A 19,761-nucleotide genomic window follows, 5' to 3' on the forward strand; every position below is an offset into this window, starting at 1 on the left:
TCAGGAGGATGCAAGGAGGAATTGGAGGGGATGCTGGGAGATTCCTGCTGGCAGGCAGACTGAGCCAACTTCTCAATTTGTGTGACCAGCTGTTGCTGCAGTGACAGCTCCTAGTCCAAACCACACCCTGCTACGGGCAGACTGTGTGCCCCTTATATGTGTTAATTCATATGTTTTGTGTGTGGGTTTACATGTGTGTGACTTACCAGCGGGAAGCTGTGGGAGATTTTGCCATCAGGGGGCAGCTTAGCTCCGAAACCATAGGCAGGAAAGAGCTTGTCACTGTCGTAGTCCTGGATAATCTCGCCCACTGCTTTCAGGGCCATGGCATATGCATTCATCTGGTAGGGGCTCATATAGTGGAGGGAAGTGGGCTGAGAGGGATTACCTTGGAGGATGACACACACACACACACACACACAAACAACACAAAGAAATGAACCATAATAAGTCTCCTTCCTTCTCTTTGTGTGGTTTGACCTGTGAAATATAAAGTGCAACGTGTCCCCAGCGGTGACAGGAGATGATTCATGCTGTGAAAATATTTATGTTTCATCTCCTTCTTTCAAACAGTTTAGACGAAAGTAGTGTCTAGCATTTCCATTTTGACCTTTTGAAACACAGATAAACATCAGTTTTCAGATGCCTTTTACAAGCTATATTACTCTTTGAAAGATGAGCTAATTGCTTTGATTCCTTTCAAAAACATGGGGTATAAAAGCAATGAGCGATGTCACACGGATGGCAAGAAATTAGTAAAAGGTGCCATGAAAATGACCAGAAAATTTGTTTAAAAAGGGGGATTATGAGAAAATTATCGAGAAATGAGGAAAAATCACAACAAAACTATATTCAGAATTATTTTCATTGTATATTTAGAATTTTCAGCACTTTTTTCAGGTCATTCTCTTTTTTTTAAGCTTTTCCCAGATAATTTTCTTGTAACTTTTTACTAATTTACGTATTTCTACTAATTTCTTCTGCCATTTTTTTGTTAAGTTGCTCATTTCCTTCTACCCAAGTTTTTGAAAGAAATCATACAAATTAATTTAGGTTTTTTAAAAAAATATATATATTTAGGTTAATTACATTAGAGACAAGCTGTGGCTTTGATGTACTCTATTTGGAGACATGGCTTTAACAGTCAAATTTGATATTTGCAGAGAAGGACAAATCAAAATCAAAGAGTCATGTAAACAGGATTATTATGGAGAGTTATCAGTTAAGGCAATCATGCAAATGTCTTACACAATTAGAATTATTACACACATGTTAACAACAACTGAACGCCAGCTCTGACTTCTCTCCTTGGGATAAAAGCAGGTCTGGAGTGTCTCCTCTGTAATGAAACAAGTGGCCTGCTTTAAAGGGAATGAAAGGAGGGGGATGATTTGATTAGCCAGGATAGATGCCAGCTCCTAACACACCTACCGATAATGTATTCCTCCTAATCCCATCTAGCTTCCAACTGCGCTGCAGGTGTACCCCGCGCCTCTGGCCATGAAAATACCACACATTCACATTCACCACGCCCTGTGCACCTTGCATGGTCGACTGCACTTTCTATCATGCGAAAATAAGAGGCTAAATGTAACAATCTATGTAAGACAGTGGTGTGCTGATAGCCAGTGGTGTATCTCCCATGAAAAATGAAGAAAGGTCATGTTACATTACAAATGGGAAAAGGGACAAGTGCTTTTCAAACTGAAGTGTTGTATTTTAAAAATATACTCTGTACTGTGTGATAATTAAAAACACAAAACTCAAGTTGTGTCATTTTAACAATTTCAGACAGAGAAAAATACAGTTTTTTTTTAAAGAGCAAATGATATAATTGGAAGGCACTCTAACAAAGTAGAGTAAGGGTGCATTACAGACTCTCTGGTAGTCATGTCAGAGGTTCTTATCTTTTGAAAAACAATTGGAAACAATATTAGATGAATTGCGTTCCTCTGTGCCACTGCATTGGACTGGCAACTAATAATTTCCCCAACATGAGACAATAGTACCTTATAGTCAGTCGAGTATTTTGAAAAATGCTACTGCTTAGCAAATCCACCAATGACTGTAAAATTGTTTAAGTGAATCATCTTTTCTTTCAACCTTTTTCTTTAGCGTGTGGTATTTAGCATCATAGCTCTGGATTTGGATCTATCAGACTGGGGGGTGGGGGGCACTGTTAGGGTTGGGGTGGGGGGGCACTGTTAGGGTTAGTCAAACCAGGGGGCTGGATTGGTCCCCCAGATACTAGGACCACCACTGACTGCAGCATATGTAATGTTATATAATCTGCATATTATAAATGATATATTGTCTAAATTTTTTTTGATTTTTGAAAAAATAGAAAACTTAAGTGGGTCCAATTAGTTACCCTGTGGCACACCACAATGTAGTCATCCACCACTCACAGTGTCAAAAACATTTCTCATGAGCAAATAAGCTGTATAACTGAACTGACCAACATCAAATCTAAGTTTTTTTCATGTATGCTTGTTTTATAATGTGTCATAGCTATTGAGTGTATCATTTGATTATGTTATTACATTTGTGTAGGATCCTGCACAAAAAAAGTGATTAATTTCAGATTTAGCTGTGCACTACATTACATCTGCAGTGTTTGGGCAGGTACACACTAGGAATATTAAAAATCTGTATTTGGTGAAAAAGGAATAGTTCAAGATGTTGAGAAAAATGCTCATTTGCTTTCTTTCCTGGAGCTACAAGAATAGATAGATTGATACTAATATAAAGATGGAGCCAACAGGCGATTATTTTGGCTTAGCATAATGCTTGGAAGCGGAGGAAACTGCTATCCCTGTGGTGCCCAATAAAGCTTAAAAATATCCCTGTAAACACATCTAAAGCTTACTAATTAAGATGTCTTGTTTTTTTTAATCCACATACAAACAGATATGCAAAACCGACAATTGCGACACTGAGTTTTAATAATGACTAACCTTTATGCCATATTGGATATATAAGACAACTCATTAATTACAGGAAGGTCATTTATGAAGACCCTTTTTTGAGTAAATCTGTAATAGTTGGGAGATCACATCTGGTCTAATTGTATTTTGGATCCAAGTGCAGGGAGGCAGGAAGGAGTTATCAAACACATGAACACCACAATAAAACATACATGCAAGGCAAAGCCATGTTTCTAAAACACACTTGTCAGTGACTTACCATTGGATGCTGTGAAGTCAATTGCCACTGTAAAGTTCAGTTGTGTTCTGTTGCAAATAAAAAGGAATTAAAGAGGAAAAAAGGAAAACAACTTAATACACACTGCATCTCCAATGCATATACACACCAACACAAATAAGTGCAATCTAATCAGTTTACTGGTTCACTGGCTAATTAGTATGGCAGGCCAATATTCCTTCCACCATCTTGGAGGCCTAATTAGGTAAAACAAATGGAACCAGTAATTAAAAGTGAATGAACTGAATAAATTAGCTATTTACCAATGAGATTTAACAATGCAAACTTCCTCCTGAAAAACACTTTGTCCAATATGCATTCATTGTGATGCTCACAAAATTCAATCTAGTATCTTTGAATAACTTCACACACACACATACACGCACACACACACACACACAAACACACACACACACACACACACACACACACACACACACACACACAGACACACACACACAGACACAAAATGGTGGCTATTGACACTCACTGTGCGAGCAGGCTAATTATTATTCCACTCACCCTCCTCGGATGAAATCCACAAAGGTATGCTCGGACTCCACTTTGAAGGACAGCAGAGTTACCTGGCAAACACACAAACACATGCACACACACACGCGCACAGGCACAGACATGCACGCACACATACAGACACACATACAGGGTGATAAACAGAGAAGGAGAGAGGAAGAGGGACCAGGGCCGGGTAGAAGGGAAGGAAAAAGACAAACAGGTGGCCAGTCTCAGTCAGTGAGACAGAAGCAGATGTAAGAGGTGATGATACCTATATAAATATATAAAACATAAAATACCAATACAGAGGACACAGGAGAGGTGGGTGTACTCACAGTTCCAGAATTGATGTATTTCTTCTTTTTGCCTTTCTTCTTGGGATTTAAAACCTGCCGGGGGATGGGGAAAAGCAAGTTAGGTATTGAGTAGGTACTTGTAAAACCACTTCATACCCTGGAATGATGTTTAATAATGAACATGAATAATTCAACAGATTCCTGATAGTGGTGGAAGGCAAAGAATTGAAACTGATATTGTGTTTAACTGTGCGTATATGCAGAGCAGGGCAGATAAAAATGAAGAGGTGAAGAGATTAATCCATTCATACAGCCATTCATCCACTTATCCATGGTCATTACAGATGAGTACAGATCATTATTATAGACTTTGATGATTTCTTTATTCATTATGCTTCAAGTTGATTATCAGTTAGTTTGCTTGGATCATAGTATTCCTCCATTGAGCACTTTTTTAATAAGACGTGCACATTAATGGGTTTCATTCACAGCACATCTGATAAAAAATTCTTGTCAATTAATGATTTTATCATGTATCCTGTATATATTCTTGTTTTTTATTGACTTGTGTACTTATCTGGTTAAAACTGTACAAAAAAAGACACTTAAGTTCTTTTTTAAAAATCTTTCTCTGCAGTGATGAATGTTCGGTTTAGACAATGTTCAATAGGCAAATTTGACAGCAAATACCAGCCTGACCTTCTCCTCTCTAATGCTGGACAAACACAACACAAGTGTATGGGAGCTGCTGTTTACATTGAGGGAAAAAAAAAATTATCTGGGAAACCGCTAATGCTACAAAGCTTGGAAGCTTGGTAACTTAAGAGTGGGATGTGTCCTCCCTGATGCTGCATGTTGTGCTTGTTGGGCAGATTGTTCTAATGCACTGTTTGTACTTTTTTTTAATGAAAAGTAGTGCACCAAAATTTGTATGTACCCCTAGTAATGATAGGACACAAATCTGTGCATAATCCATATGTTTTGTAAGGTTGTAATCATGCGACTAATGCAGTCCAGATAGGAGTTTGGTTGGTGTGGTGGATGAGTCACAAAACAAAGGACTCTCCCCAGGAAACTGGTGTTCAGACATATAAACTTTGAGAGAATTTTGAGTCATTTGAACAAATGCTCTTTTCCTAAACTCAACCATAGTGACTTTGCTTCCCCAAACTAAAAGATGTAACTTTTTATCCTTAACATAACTTTATGTTAAGGATGTAACGCCAATCATGGAGTTCTAATTCATAGGGTTTCATATAAAATGTTGTATATGTATGTTGAAAGCTTAAACTGGTAAGGGTTGCTAAGTAACTTTTTTCCATAAACATATTTTCTGTGGGATGTGCACAGGTGCTGCTCCCCTTAGTGAGCAACCCAGTGAGAAATAAAGTTTTTGTGTTTGCTGGTGACAGGGACCTGGATAGGTGGGGTGTATCCCAACAGATACATTCAAAACAAATGTATCACTCTTTTGACAAATGGAAAATATCTGCAGAAAAGCTGCAGTGTCATTTAAGTTTATGTTTCCTTTAACAAAAAGTAAAGACAGAAAATGACAGTTTGACTTTAAAGAATGATTGAGAGCCTTTCAAACAGGCAGGCCACAGGCTGACCTTATTACAAACCGTGACAATGCTGTGATGGCTCGTATTGTTTTCACATTGTGTGTGTGTGTGTGTGTGTCTGCTTCATCATGGCAAAATGTGGTCCTAGAGACACTTGTGGACAGAAGCTGTTTTGAGTATTTTGCTAGATATTTTTATGTCTGTCCATCTGTCTGTGGACACATTTTATCAGTGCCACGGTGGCACAACTACACCAGATATGGTACAAAACTTACAACATTTGTTTATAACCCTCCTGTTATGTTTAACTTTAAGGTACAGCAATAATGTTGCTGGATAAAACTGACTTGGTGCATGTGTAACCATCTGAAAGTAGTATATATATTTTCTCCATAAACACTATCTTGAGCTCAATTAACAGCAATTTTATTAATAATAAGTGTAATCAAGTTTTTCACCTCTTACAGATCCTGGTTTACCAATTATTAATCCACTCGTTTTCCATTAAAAATAATTTTCAAACTGTTTTTTTTTCTTCTTCAATAAAGAAAAGACATTCACCACATTTACGTCAACACATTCTTTTGAACATTTTTGATGATTTGAGGTTATTTTATGGGACCGTGCTGATTAATTCAAACAACACATATCTTTTGTTAGGCATCAAATTCAAGTTCATATTTAAATCTTAAAACTACATTAAATCTTTTAACAGTGTTTATAGTTTTACAACAGGAAATCTGAAAAAATGAGAAAACACTTTTGTTTGTGTATGTGTTAAACTTTCAAAGAGGTCAATTTGACCAGCAACATAACAGGAGGGTTAAGTCATGAATTGCCGTATCATGGCTGGGGTGATCCCACTGCAAAATGGTCTCTAGTTTTAGTCTTGAATTGTATTCAATCAAATTAAACTTTGAAATGATTTCATTCTTTATCATCATCAGAAAAAATAATAATCATTTAAAAATGTACGTTACATAATCTCTCATCTGTGTGTTTTTTGTATCCATCTGTGTAACTGTGAAACTATCGAGTCCTCTGAAAGTTGATTTTGGTGTCAGGGGAAAATAATTACATCTACAAAGTAATTTCATTCTTTTTACTTTGAGAGCATCTATTGTATTGTCTACAATGAGTTTACCTCATAAAAGGTTGTTTTTGGTCTTTCAGAGAGTTGTAGAGGTTTTCAGGTGCTGGAGAGCCAAGCACCAAAGGTTAAAATATCAAAATCATCTACACTGGAGTTTCACGGTTTACACATAATGACAAAAGTGGTTAGAAACAAACAAACAAAAAAAAACTTCTCACCTCATAGACATTGAACTGGTTCTGTCCCCGAGACAGCTCTCTGTAGCTGGTGGTGAACTCTCCAATAAAGTCATGGCTGCGGACAAACACCAACAAAGACAGGCAAGCATGAACACCGATTTTAGAGAGAAATTGCCATGTCTTTGTCTCCATCCACATCTCTTTCTCCATCTTTGTTTCTGTCAGTCTCTCAGTATCTGTCCCATATCTCTCCCAGCACACACTCCAAAACCACAGAATGCAGACAAGGCATTTCATTTTCTTTTGACATTTGGTAGACATTATTGTAAATCACAAGGCCACAGTGTGTGGTTATTCACAGATGATTTTACCTTCCATCTCGATCCCAGTCGTAGACATCTACCTTCACAGTCCTGAAATAAACAGAGAATATCTCATTTATTAAGTCTCTTTACCAGATCATCTACCGTCAATAAAATGAGAGACTCAGGTTCTACTGAATAAAAGAAAAACCCTTTTTTTACTCCATCATACTGGGAACACAGCAACTACACAATCCCTGATTCATTAATGTCGTGCTGAAGAGAATTAGTGGCGCAGCAAGCACAGGTCCTGATGTGAACTCTGAATTACAAGACCACTCTATGTTTACCACTTCCAGACAGCAAACATCATCAATTCCACATCTAGGAGAGAAAATGTATTATAGCTTTGCAAGTTTGCATGCAGTACCATGTACATATAATTCCAACCATTGTGAAGAGTCTCCTTGTCTTTCTGCTATTTTCCTCCAATCTCTTCAATTTTTGGCTCAAAGTGAAACATTTCCATCTCACACAGGTGCTTCACTTTTCACAACACTGAGCGAGCTTTGGTTTATCTGCGCCCGCTCACATCTTTGTATTGATTTTGCATGCAAAGTTAAAATTTGCACACAAAATTCACCCCATGTTTTGTTACACTTCTACCGATGCAACATGCACTACCTGCCTCTGTAACCAACAATAAAGTCATCCTAATAACAAGTGTTATCTGTGTATGTAAAGCTTTAGTTGCAGTAATGTATTTCAATGTACAACACCATGACATATACACCAAATACTCACTAGTGCACCAAGAAGTTAATAACCTTCAGCTAAAAAAATAAATAATGAAATAATAATATAATAATGATACTGTATAATATTCTCTTTGAGTACAACCCATCCATACATAATAATAATAACAATAACAATAACAACAACAAAATTAATGATAATAATGATACAAAATAATGAAGAAATAATGATAATGAACTACTGAAAGCAGGTATAATGCAGTGTAGTTTTGGTCTTTTCATGGAATTTAAGCATAATAATACCAGCCTTATCCTTTAACAAGATAAGCAACTCTTTGGGGTCTTATATCACATTTGTATTCTTTTTTTGTGCATGCGTGTGTCTTTTCGATCTCATAAGGAAAAATGACAAAAAAAAGTGATTTTTTTTGTAAAGGCTCCTTATTCAGATAACCTAAGAGATGATAAGTCACAAAACCTTTTAAAATAGCATAAGGAGAAATGGAGGATTATTGGTTCTATTTTTGCAAAAGTGGCACTGTATGCACACATGCATGCATGCATACTGTATCCAGCAGCAAAGGGCTATCACAGCTGCTCAGCACAATCCAACCTGCCTCTGAGTGCTGTGTGAAAACTGAGTCAGTCTCAATAACACCAGTGCTGGTCCCTGGGACACCATGACCGACTGCTGGCATTATTCTGACCGCCCCAGCAACAGGTGATGTCATCCACATAAGAGTCTGCCTGTGCCGTAAGTGTTCCTGTTCGGTTGTTGTAGAAGTATTTCGTACTTAAAATTGTATTAAAATGGAAAAAGTAAAAGTCCTGTATTCAAAATCTTACTTCCGTGAAAGTAGAAAAATAGTGGCATACAACATAGTTAAAGTACCAAAAATACAGATGCTCATTAAAGCAGAATGGCTCATTTCAAAATCCCATTCATCATATTATTGAATTATAATTATAAATGCATTCCTATGTATATCACTTTAATATTGCTTCTGGTAAAGGTGGGTCTAATTCTATAATAACCTATATCTAATCTATTAGTTTATTGAATAACCAATAATCTACATTTCCAAAGTAAACTGTAAATAAAGCTTTAAAATAAATGTAGTGCAGTAAAACTTTCAACATTTGCCACTGTAATGTAGTAGAGGTAGATAGCATAAAATGTAAATAGTCGAGTGAAGTATACATATGTCTCAAAAATTGTATGGTACCATGGTATTGTATAGTAAATGTACTTCTTTACATTTCACCACAGAACATATTTCCATCAGTCATAGACCAGAATTACTACCTCACCATTGTGTGCCTCCGCAAACCACCTAAAGTGCACTTTCAGTTCAAATCCACGTCTGCAAAAAACATGAATGCTTCACACACATTTTACCCCAGCAGCACAAAGATCGATACAATTAGCAAATTTTCAAGGTAAGTGCCCAAGTAAGTGTCACCACTTCAGTATCTGACCAGTTGTCTCCCCTTCTGTTTCTGACTTACAACGTTGAGTAATGGCCAGAAAAGTGGTTTTGCTGAAAATGATGATGTCACACTAAAACTGAGCTTAGACCTTTTGGATATAAAAAGTCACTTAATTATTTTATCCTTTTAGACACTTGTCATAATTAGCACTTGGATTCTTGAGTTATGGCCAAAACATGTTTTGTGAGGTCACAGTGACCTTGACTATTGACAAACAAAGTCTTATTAGGTCCATATTGACTCCGAGTGTGCGAAATTTAAAGAAATTCCCTCAAGGTGTTCTTGAGGTATTGGGTTCCCGAGAATACAATGGATGGGGGTTACTGTGACCTTGACCTTTGACCACCAAATTCTTATCAGCTCATCTTTGAGCCACGGTGAGCGTTTACACCATATTTGAAGAAATTCCCTTAAGGTGCTCTTGAGATATCATGTTAATGAAAATGAGATGGACGCAAGGTTACAGTGACCTTGACCTTTGACTAACAAAGTGTAATCAGTTTATTATTCAGACAAAGTGGACATTTGTGCCAAAGTTAAAGAAATTCCTTCAAGCTGTTCTTAAGATATCATGTTTACAAAAATGGGACAGACATACATACAGATGCATGGACAACCCGAAAACATATTGTCTCTGGCGATATAAAAATTGTGTGTCTCTTTCCAGGACAAAGTCAACAGAAATGAACATCAGGTGGCCCATAATATCTCTGCTGTTTCACACACTACCTCAGCGTCTCAATAGTAATTAAATATCTCACAAGGATATTTGGACACATAATAGAATAGTACAAAATGTTTTCTGACCTGTCGTAGTCACCATTGCAGAGAGCTCTAACAGGGATGGTGAAGGACTGCCACACCGGATTCAGTGTGTTCTTGATCACCTCTGTCTTGTGGCAGATGGTAAACCTGCCAGATAAACAACAGACACATGGCCACTAAAGCGAAAGCACGTTGATATTGCTCACATTGTACCTGTGAAGATAAGCCCACATCACTTATCTGCAGCTTCATCTGCATCACCACAAAATGCTTTGCAGGTTGTTTTGTCATTTTTTTTTATATCTGCTTAAGTATATCTGGGGGACATGGCAGGATTGCAGATTGAGTTTTTGAGAATTGCTACAAAATCTCTCCAAGGCAAAACAGTGGAAGAAGGTAATAATCTTAAAAGTTGAGAAAGCCTGGGTGGTGTCTTATGACTCAGGATTACACAAAAAGGTTGATTTGAAAAGAAATCAAGTGAGAACAAGATTATATGCATGCATATGTGGTTTTTCCTTCCAAAATGTTCATGAAACACTTTCCTTTCTTGATCCAATTCATTGTTTGCAGACTGTTTGGCAGCATCCCACTTTACACTCAATGGGACTGCCCAGTGAGACAACACCTGCTGAAGCTGCTTTCCACTGATTGGTAACAATAAATCTCAGCTGCGTTGCTTTGACCAGCTGTATCCAGCTGGCAATCACCGGGGTTAAAAAATAAAGCCAAAACGGAAGTGACAAAAACAGAACTGCACTGCAGTTCCTCGAATGGCCACTTGAGGCTGGCTCCAAGAGTGGGTCAGTCCTCTTACATCGCCATGTTAAAATGAGGTGGCATCTGTTGAAAAGTTGCTACCATGGTGACAATGTTGGTTAGGTAAAGTAACCATGGCTTATACCCAGATTCAAAGGTAATGATGCAAAAACTTTTCTTTGGGCATTTGGACATTGAGTTTTCAAGGACAAATTATATCGATGGATGGTGTATTTTTCCAGTTGCAATTTCTTTTTGGGATCTAGAAAGCACTACCTTTTCCACCCAAAGCATGATTTGTATTTGAACCATACCTTTAATAAACAGAAAAGTGGGTTTAAACATATAAAGTGCTAGTGACTGTAAATGAATAATGAAAATAGAACAAGATATTTTAAGAATAAGGAGATATTGATAAGAACATATTTAGCCAGAAAGCATGATATTTATTTGACAAAAAATGAGAAAAGCTCTCCCATTTGTAGTGTTGGAAAACTTAAATCTGTTCATCTCTGTTTATAGTGCACTACTCTGCTTATATCTGTATCATTTAATTGACTTTGTTTAGATCTTCAAGAGCCGATCATGAGTAAGTTCTTAATATTGCAATCATATCCTGGGAGCAAAAGTAGGTGGTAAAATGCTCAAACTCACGTTCCATCCTCATTACTCCGGTAGAAAACCAAGAAGGGGTCCGACTTGCCAAAAAAGTCTTTTTTGTCCAGCTTGTTGGCACACAGCTGCATGGTAGCAATATCCTGAGAGAGAAGATGAGCAGTTTTATTTGAATATCAATATAGTCATTCTGACGCAATTTCATTTCTAAGTCAGCAATTTGTTTTCTCATGGAACCCATTTCTTGCTAGTCGAGGTACTAGATTTTCACGGGACACGGCCACAACAATCGTGGTGCTGAACATCCCTCTGAATGCAAAGTAATTGGCAATGTAAAAAGTGATGCATATTGGCAATGCAAATGTGGATCAGGATCCCAAACACCAGCGGTCGGAACGGCTTAATAGGTGATGCACACATAGATTACAGTGATTGCAATCCAGCATTTCTTTTAAATTGCACACTTTACTGGTGGGAGAGGCTGATTTTATTATGGGCTGTCTGTAATATAGTCAGAGAGGCACAGGGAATGGCTTCATACATATGGATGACTGGTTACAGCAGTTAATGAGAAACTGTTATTCCTTTTTCTGTGGTGAGATGGATGGATGGATGGATGGATGGATGGGTGGAAGCACATATTTATGCAAATCAAGGATACATTCCATTTGAACGTTATTATTTACTGTAGTAGTGGACATATTAAAACATCTGGACAACAACCCTTTAACAGGAGTGACATTAGTTTCCTTGTGCTGTATTCAGATACCTTCACAAGTATTCAAACCATGATCAAATTGGTTTGTTTTCTTTTGGAAACATGGCAAATATAGTGATTGAAAACTTGACATGAAGTTGTCCACAAATTGCAGGCACAGCACATTTGTAAAAAAAAAGAGTTATTAAATACCTGGGGATAAAAATATCCAAATCTATAATTACAATCATCATAATTATATATTTCAAAATATTTTAAAGAATGTTTTATCATTTTTGGGCACCTTCTTTTTGAGTTATTTGTTTGTTTTGCTTTTATTTATCTCTATTTTCCAGGTACTTTTCTTTAACACTTTACTTTTTTTTAAAACGCAACTTGCCAGAAACAACCAATTTTGTCTTTTGTTGGTCTCCAACAATCGTCTGCAGCTTAGCAGGTTTCGCCCCAGCCACCCCCTCTTAACTAAATGTACAATGGCAACATTGTCTCCTGGTGACTGGGCTGTGGATGGATGGATGTATACAGTGAATGATGAGGCCCTTTAGTCATTGCCTCTAGTAGGAAGTCATCATTGGAAACCTAAGCCTGTCATTGACAGACCGCACACACAAACACACACACACACACACACACACACACGCACACACGCACACACACACGCACACACACAAACACACTTATCTAAATTTCCGAAGAGCATTTGGATCTTGTCAAGAGCAAAACCTCCCAGAGTAACGATGGTAAACACAACTAGGATAAGCCTGTTCACATAATGGTCTCTGCAGCACACACGCACACACACACACACACACACACACACACACACACGCACACAGAGGAAACTCTGTTAGTATCTGACTGCTCGGTTGGTACTGATGTATTATTGTGGCTGGGGAATGGCAAAATTGGAAGAGAAAAATCACTTAGTTTATAGCAGGGAACCATCTTGACTGTGAATTTTACACATATTTAGAGAGTCTGGGTAACACAACATCGAGCATTTATCAGCGCTGAACAGTGAGAAAATTAACTTGAGTGTTTATGCATGTTTGTGTGTGAGGGTAATTTACGGGTTTAACTTGTGCACGTGTTGCATTTCATCACTATGATTTTTGAAAGATTGACCCACCATTAAACACTGTCTGTGTATTTGTGTTTAGCTGTGTGTGAGGGGGAGAGGATTGCAAGGTATTACACCAACAGTATTGGGGCAAATAAGGAATGCAGACATTATAAAAATATTCCAACATTTAGGCTATGCTTGTTTGTGTGTGTTTGTGTGTGTGTGTGTGTACTGACCCTGCAGTTACTGAGCTCCTCTGCAGTAAAGATAATGACTCCACACTTCTTCCCTGGAATCCCACTGAGAGAGAGACAGAGAGACAGATTGAGTAAGATTGAGTAAGAGGGTAATTGTGGCATGACATAAATAATAAAATTGCATGGCAGATATCATTCAAATCGACAAGCTGACACTGTTATTGTGATAGGTGGCAGCCAACATTTAGATTGTCACATTTATAAAAAAAAAAGAAGCTGACATTTGCAGTCCTGAGCTTACTTTCCTGAAGAGTGGTGACTTTTGGACAAAGTGATATCTATTTTATCCAAAGCTTCTATTACCTAACTTTACATGAATATTTAACTTAAAGAAAAACCAACGCAGGTACCTAAAGTCTGTGGATCTTAAGCACATTTTGGACACACCCTTCTGAGCACATATCAGGTCCACTCAGATGGTGGTCTGAAAGTGATTTTGGTGTCTGTTTCTTTAATTGCTGACATATAATAAGAATTTAATGTCTCCTCTTCTACCGTAACAACCTGTAAAGCAATAGTTATCTGATAAAATGACTCAGTAATGAGTACAAATGCTGTCAGCAATCCATTACAAAAATCTAATTTGGCAACAGAAGAGCACCGCCGGAGCAGTTGGAGCTAAAGTGCCTTGCTTAAGGGTGCCTCAGAGACTTTAACAATGGATGGAAACCTCCTGTACAGATTTATCCTTCCAATCCAGATTAGCAAACCAAAAGCAAAGATAGAAAGTATACAGACTGAATCTTGTTTGAAATAGCATATTTTAGTATAAAGGAATGAGTTTGATCACTTTAGACTCTAAAGTGATCAAACTCATTCCTTTCATTGGTTTAGAGCAACCCAATGAAATATCTTCTGCACAGGGTCAGCTACACAACAATACTGTCTTTGGTTTGCTTGCATTCACTAATGTTAGCCACGCTAAAGCCCCTTTTTCACTCCACCCCAAACATCTTGCTTTTTGAAATAATGTGAAAGGTTAATTAGTAGTCAATTTCGGGTCACTGTATAGTAGTTACAGGCATTTAGCGGCTCCACTTCTGATCAGCATTGATAGAAAAACAACACCCAGGTGAATGCGGCAATTTTAGCCTCCTGACCGGCAAGATGGAGTGACACCACAAAATACCACCTGTCTCCTTCTAAGCCACACTTAAACATCAATCCAATTTAGTCTGCACCAAGTTTATAACAGAAACTTAATAAGTGAGAAATATAGAAAAAGAAATTACCACCGTAAAGTTTCCACTGGTCTCCATGCTGCTTTCTGCTGTTTACTTATTTGTTTTTGGGCCTGTCCATGATGTCAAATGTGACACATCAAAAATACAACAACAAAAAAACTACACAGAAAGGCATACTCATCTGCTAAAAAACAGCACACATTTTGGTGGAAAATGGGTATATTAGCTACTGGTCACACAAAAACAAGAAGCGCTGTCCCTTTAAAATATCTCAGTGCAGTGAAAGAAACAGAGAAAAAAACATGTAATTGCTTTTAAATGTAACTTTTTGTTTCTAAGATGGAGATTAGGGTATTCTTTTGATCAAAACTTACATCATCTTGCTTGTAAACAAAGTTAAGTTTGCAATTGTTTCTCACCCTAATGCACTGTGTTTGTCCTTTAGGCCAAAAATGTTTAATGCATTACCTTCATCACAAAGTCTTTAAAGGCACCACTTTGCTATTAGAAATCCTACACTTTCTGCATCCATATGTGCTAACTGCAGGTTTCTTCCTCCCTGTCTTTCCTGGCACACTCCCAGGTTTCTTGCACATCACAGCCTCCTACTATCAATCAGTGGAATAGATGTTTTTCACAGAGGACATTTGACATGTCAAAGCAGAAAAAGCACAGGTGTGAATAAAAAAAAAGAAAAGTGGATAACTGAATTCCATTTAACAGCTTTGGTTCCAGGGTTCTGGTATTGTGCATGCAGATGTACTTGCCAGTTACTATCCAAATATAGTGCAATTTTTTAAACAAATTTCTGGAAAATCTGCAAAAGAAAAAGCAAATGGGTGCACATGTACATCATTATTGTTAGTTAAAAATTAGAAGTTCGGCATATCAATGTAATGATTTGGTAGTGATAATTCTCTGCAGAGATGACAATGTAAGACTGTAAAAATAATGGAAGTAGCTAACCATGGCATCACTCATTAGCTATTTCAGCCTCGGAGGTTGCTGCTTGGGTTCAACGAGATGATTAAATAAAAGACTGACACTCATTTCAAACCCTAAACAAATGGAAATCATGATAGAAATGTGAAGCTTATTTTTGTTTCATTTTCATTGGACAAAAGCATAGTGTCATTGCTCTGCACCAATCTGATTTTTTTCTCTCCTCAGTAAATGTTTAAGTCACTTGCTTCATGTTAGTCACAATTAATTCACTAATCCTGCTCTAATGGACATCTGTTGCATTTTTTTGTTTTTTACAATACACCTTAAAAAAAACAAACAACTTTTTTACCTTCGAAAAGGGTCTATCATTATTTAAATTTCTTCGGCGTCTCTAATGGATGAACCCGATGATACTGCTCGGGTTCATCTGTATCCGTACGCTTTTAGAATGCGTGCATAAATACAGATGAACTAACGCAGAGCATGGACAGAAGGCTCTGTTTGTGTAATGTTGAGCATAAACGAATGTTCGACAAGGTATCTGTTGTGAAATGATGTGTTTAAATCGCATTAAATCTTTTGTGTCACCTGCGTGCTTGTGCATCCTTGTAAAATAATTTATTTTAATAGTATTCAACCACATAATTTTGGTAATCCAAGCCCTCCAAAAATGTGAAAAATGTTAAAAACGAGGAGTAATTAATTACTTTAAAAACCCTTTATGGCGGCTAAATCATTAAAAAGCCAACATGTTTTGACCGCTACTGGTCTTCATCAGGGCTTTAAAAACACATAACTTTGGTATATAACTTTAAATAATTTTTTAGCATATAATGTTCGAAATCTGAGGGTTTGGGAGAACATGCGCAAACACATGTGCACACACTCGTGCACACACACGCACACATGCTTCCCTTCCAAAACATCCTCAGTCGTTTCTTTTCTATGATGTATTCAAGGTTAAACCTTGTAGCTACAGCCTGTTTTTTCCTTTTCTTTTTGTTTCTCTCTCATTCAGACTCAAACTAAATTTGAAGTCTTGAGACTGAAATGACTGCGGTGAAAGAACAATTCACTGAACCGTCACAAAAGAAGGAGAAATTGGACAAAGAAATACAGTGGATGTCTGTAGAGTAGGCTGAGCGAAAAGGAAAGGAGGAAGAGATTGGAATTGAGAGAAGAAAAATGAGGGGTAACTTTGTGACAATTGGGGCGCAAAAGGGCCAAGCTTGGCTGCTGCTTCATCATACTTTCCTGAATCACAAGACGAGGTCTAAAGGAGGAGGAAGACGAGAAAGAGAATGAGAGGGAAGACGAAGAAATACCAGATGATGAAGAAATGAATGAATGCCCGGAAGCATTGGGAGAAGGAAATGGGAGTAAAGATATTCACAGATATATATAGTCAACAGACACACACACACACACACTCACAAACACACTGTAACAAAACTTTTGTTTATGTCACAGTAAACACACAGATGGGTTTCCATAACATAGACTGGAATAAAAATAGAGACATTACATGACATTACATCATTCAAGTTGAAATAAATGTTATTGTAATTCATTACTGTTATTGAGAAAAATATGTAATAAAATTACAGTTAAGTGCTGAGTACAAAGAGGGTTACATCTGAACATAATTTAATTAAAAAGCTTATACTGTATGCAGATTCTATTGCTTTGCATCTTTTCACCGTGCAGGAAGGCTTTCTATTTTCATTTCCAAACAACACGGATCAGCAAAGCTTCTGGGACAAATTTGAGAAGAAGGCACCTGAGAGTTTAAATGTGCTCAAATGAGAGGGACACACTCACAGCCACTCTCCATCAGCTTATCCTAACATTTAATCTAAAAAAATCAGCCAGTTTTCTTGCTGTTGAAAATGTAGGAATAGAAATTTGCTCTGTATTCTTGATTCTTTTTACTGTCCAACCTGAACCCACCTGCACACTTATGGACCATGTCACTCTTGACAAGACATTAAGTTAAGTTCTAACTACTAATAACAACAATATATTTTTTATTTTATTTTAAATTGTGAATATTCCCTTTGTTACTGAAGTAAGAAAAAACTGACATGATTGGTAACTGATATTTCTTGCCATTCTATTTGCAATGTATCACTTGGAACATATTTACATTCTTATGTTTCACTCTTTCTTTACTAAACGCAAATATAAACAGTGCAGTGAAGCAAAAAATACAGCACCAGGAACTGACCATAATTACAAATGATAATAATTTCAGTGGCTTTTCTGCCTTTATGAAATATTTCTGTTAGGTCAGATTAAATTCTTTGAATACTTTGGATATTTGGCATATTAGAATTTCTTACAAGAGCAGAATAAATAAATATAGGCTATTAAAAAAATGTACTCTTGATAATGTTAGACACTGGATGCTTTCATTTTTGTTTTTTGTTTTTTTGTTTTTTTAGTCTGCAGTCTGTTAATAAGTTTATTAACAGACTGCAGACTAAAAAAACAAAAAATGTAAAAGTTGTAAAAGTTGTAAAAGTATCTCATACAACCCCCTTACAAGAACTCCAAACTATCCCTTTAAGCTCAAACAACAGAAAAAAAAACCTAGAATCATTTGTGCATTTGAAAAATATATTGAGAGACATCCATTGTTTCCTCAGCTGACAGCTCCAGTGACAGCCAAGTCAAATTGTGTGGCACGGTCACAATGTGTCTGGCATTGATATCCAGACTCCTCGTCCTTCTTAAACACAGATGCACACACACCAAATAAAAGCACTTGTGTGTCTCTCTAAAGTATGAATACTTTTTATAAGTTTACTGATATCGCACACAAAACAAACACATTAAAAATGATGCAGAAAATGCCATCCCGATGTTAATTTGTAATTCAGTTCAGCTTGATTTGAATAATGTCATGAAAGTAAGAACGAATGAAAGTCTCAGCCTATGCAATTTTCATTACAAGTAATTATTCTCTTTCATAGCTGCCCTTTCTGTACTTTTTTTGAGGAGTCATTTTGTTACATTTTCATCTGCCGCCTTGTGCCACAGCGGTGTCCGAATTCAACTTTTGGAAACGAGGAGCCTGAGGCAAAGCCAGGAGGCACAGCTACTGTTCGCTGACCCTGAATATTTCAGCTGTGTCCCAGTTCAGTGTCACGATAAAGCAGAATGCAAAATAACGGCCCCATCAAAGGACCGCTGACACTGACGTATTTAGCTTTGATACTAAAGAAAGAGAAGAAAGAGCGAGATGACTGACAGAGGATGAGAGAGAAATGAAAAGAAATGACCATATAAGTGAGATTTCTTTATGGACACAAAGGAACGAGGGGGGAAGGGGGAGAAAGAATAGCCGCTCTCACCTCGTCTTCCATGACGTAGTTTTAAAGTCAATGGATTCCCTTGCTCATGCTGCTTGCCAGCTGTAGCAGCCAGCTACAGTGAGAGAATTATTTATGAATTTATCTACACACTGTGTCCAACTGTGCACCCGCCAGCCAGCCCACCGGATACAAGAACTGCCTGGACTCCGGAGTATCTGTCAAAGGCTTGACTGCTTGCATACAACAGAATAATAATGACACGTTGTTTCTCTAATAAATATTAAAAGTATTTAGGCTGTTCTGTTTCTCATCACGAGATGCATTTCAGGCCACAGAGACTTGTTATTCTGTTTACAAGATGTCTTTGTATCGCTGTAAGCTTGAATTATATGAAGCCACGAAGCAGGGCCTACTTTATATGTATTGGTTTTGAATTTTTGCAGAAATCTTCCACAAATACCTATGCAAAGTACCATCAAAGTGACGCAGCTGTGAACTATTTTATATGCTGTAAACAGTTCACAGAAAACACAACAGGCTGAGCTGCCATCTGCTATTAATGAAGTGCAATAAAGAACAGTCTCCTGACTGAACACGGGTTAACCTTGGGGTCTTAGCTATCATTTAAAAGTTTCATTGAGTGCCGTGCATGGGTGTACTGGCCTCTTGTTTTCTGGGAATCTGCCCAATGATAATTTTTTTCTGGCTCAGACCAGGCTCTCTGACTCAGGCACGATCAA

General features: G+C 37.4%; 1 protein-coding gene across 1 annotated transcript in view; it reads right to left on the bottom strand.

The window, feature by feature from the left end:
• Positions 1-19,761, bottom strand: part of LOC121946809 (copine-9-like) — a 93,426-nt gene that overhangs the window by 18,962 nt on the left and 54,703 nt on the right. Inside the window, exons 8-16 of the mRNA XM_042491570.1 lie at positions 13,555-13,618; positions 11,577-11,680; positions 10,206-10,310; positions 7,222-7,263; positions 6,890-6,965; positions 4,053-4,106; positions 3,727-3,788; positions 3,187-3,233; positions 207-388 (exon numbers count right to left, since the gene is read on the bottom strand). Of these exons, the coding sequence (XP_042347504.1) occupies positions 207-388; positions 3,187-3,233; positions 3,727-3,788; positions 4,053-4,106; positions 6,890-6,965; positions 7,222-7,263; positions 10,206-10,310; positions 11,577-11,680; positions 13,555-13,618 (736 nt within the window). The remainder of the gene's footprint in view (positions 1-206; positions 389-3,186; positions 3,234-3,726; positions 3,789-4,052; positions 4,107-6,889; positions 6,966-7,221; positions 7,264-10,205; positions 10,311-11,576; positions 11,681-13,554; positions 13,619-19,761) is intronic.

This window comes from Plectropomus leopardus, chromosome 8 (genome assembly GCF_008729295.1).
Source record: "Plectropomus leopardus isolate mb chromosome 8, YSFRI_Pleo_2.0, whole genome shotgun sequence".
Classification (NCBI taxonomy): Eukaryota; Metazoa; Chordata; class Actinopteri; order Perciformes; family Serranidae; genus Plectropomus; species Plectropomus leopardus.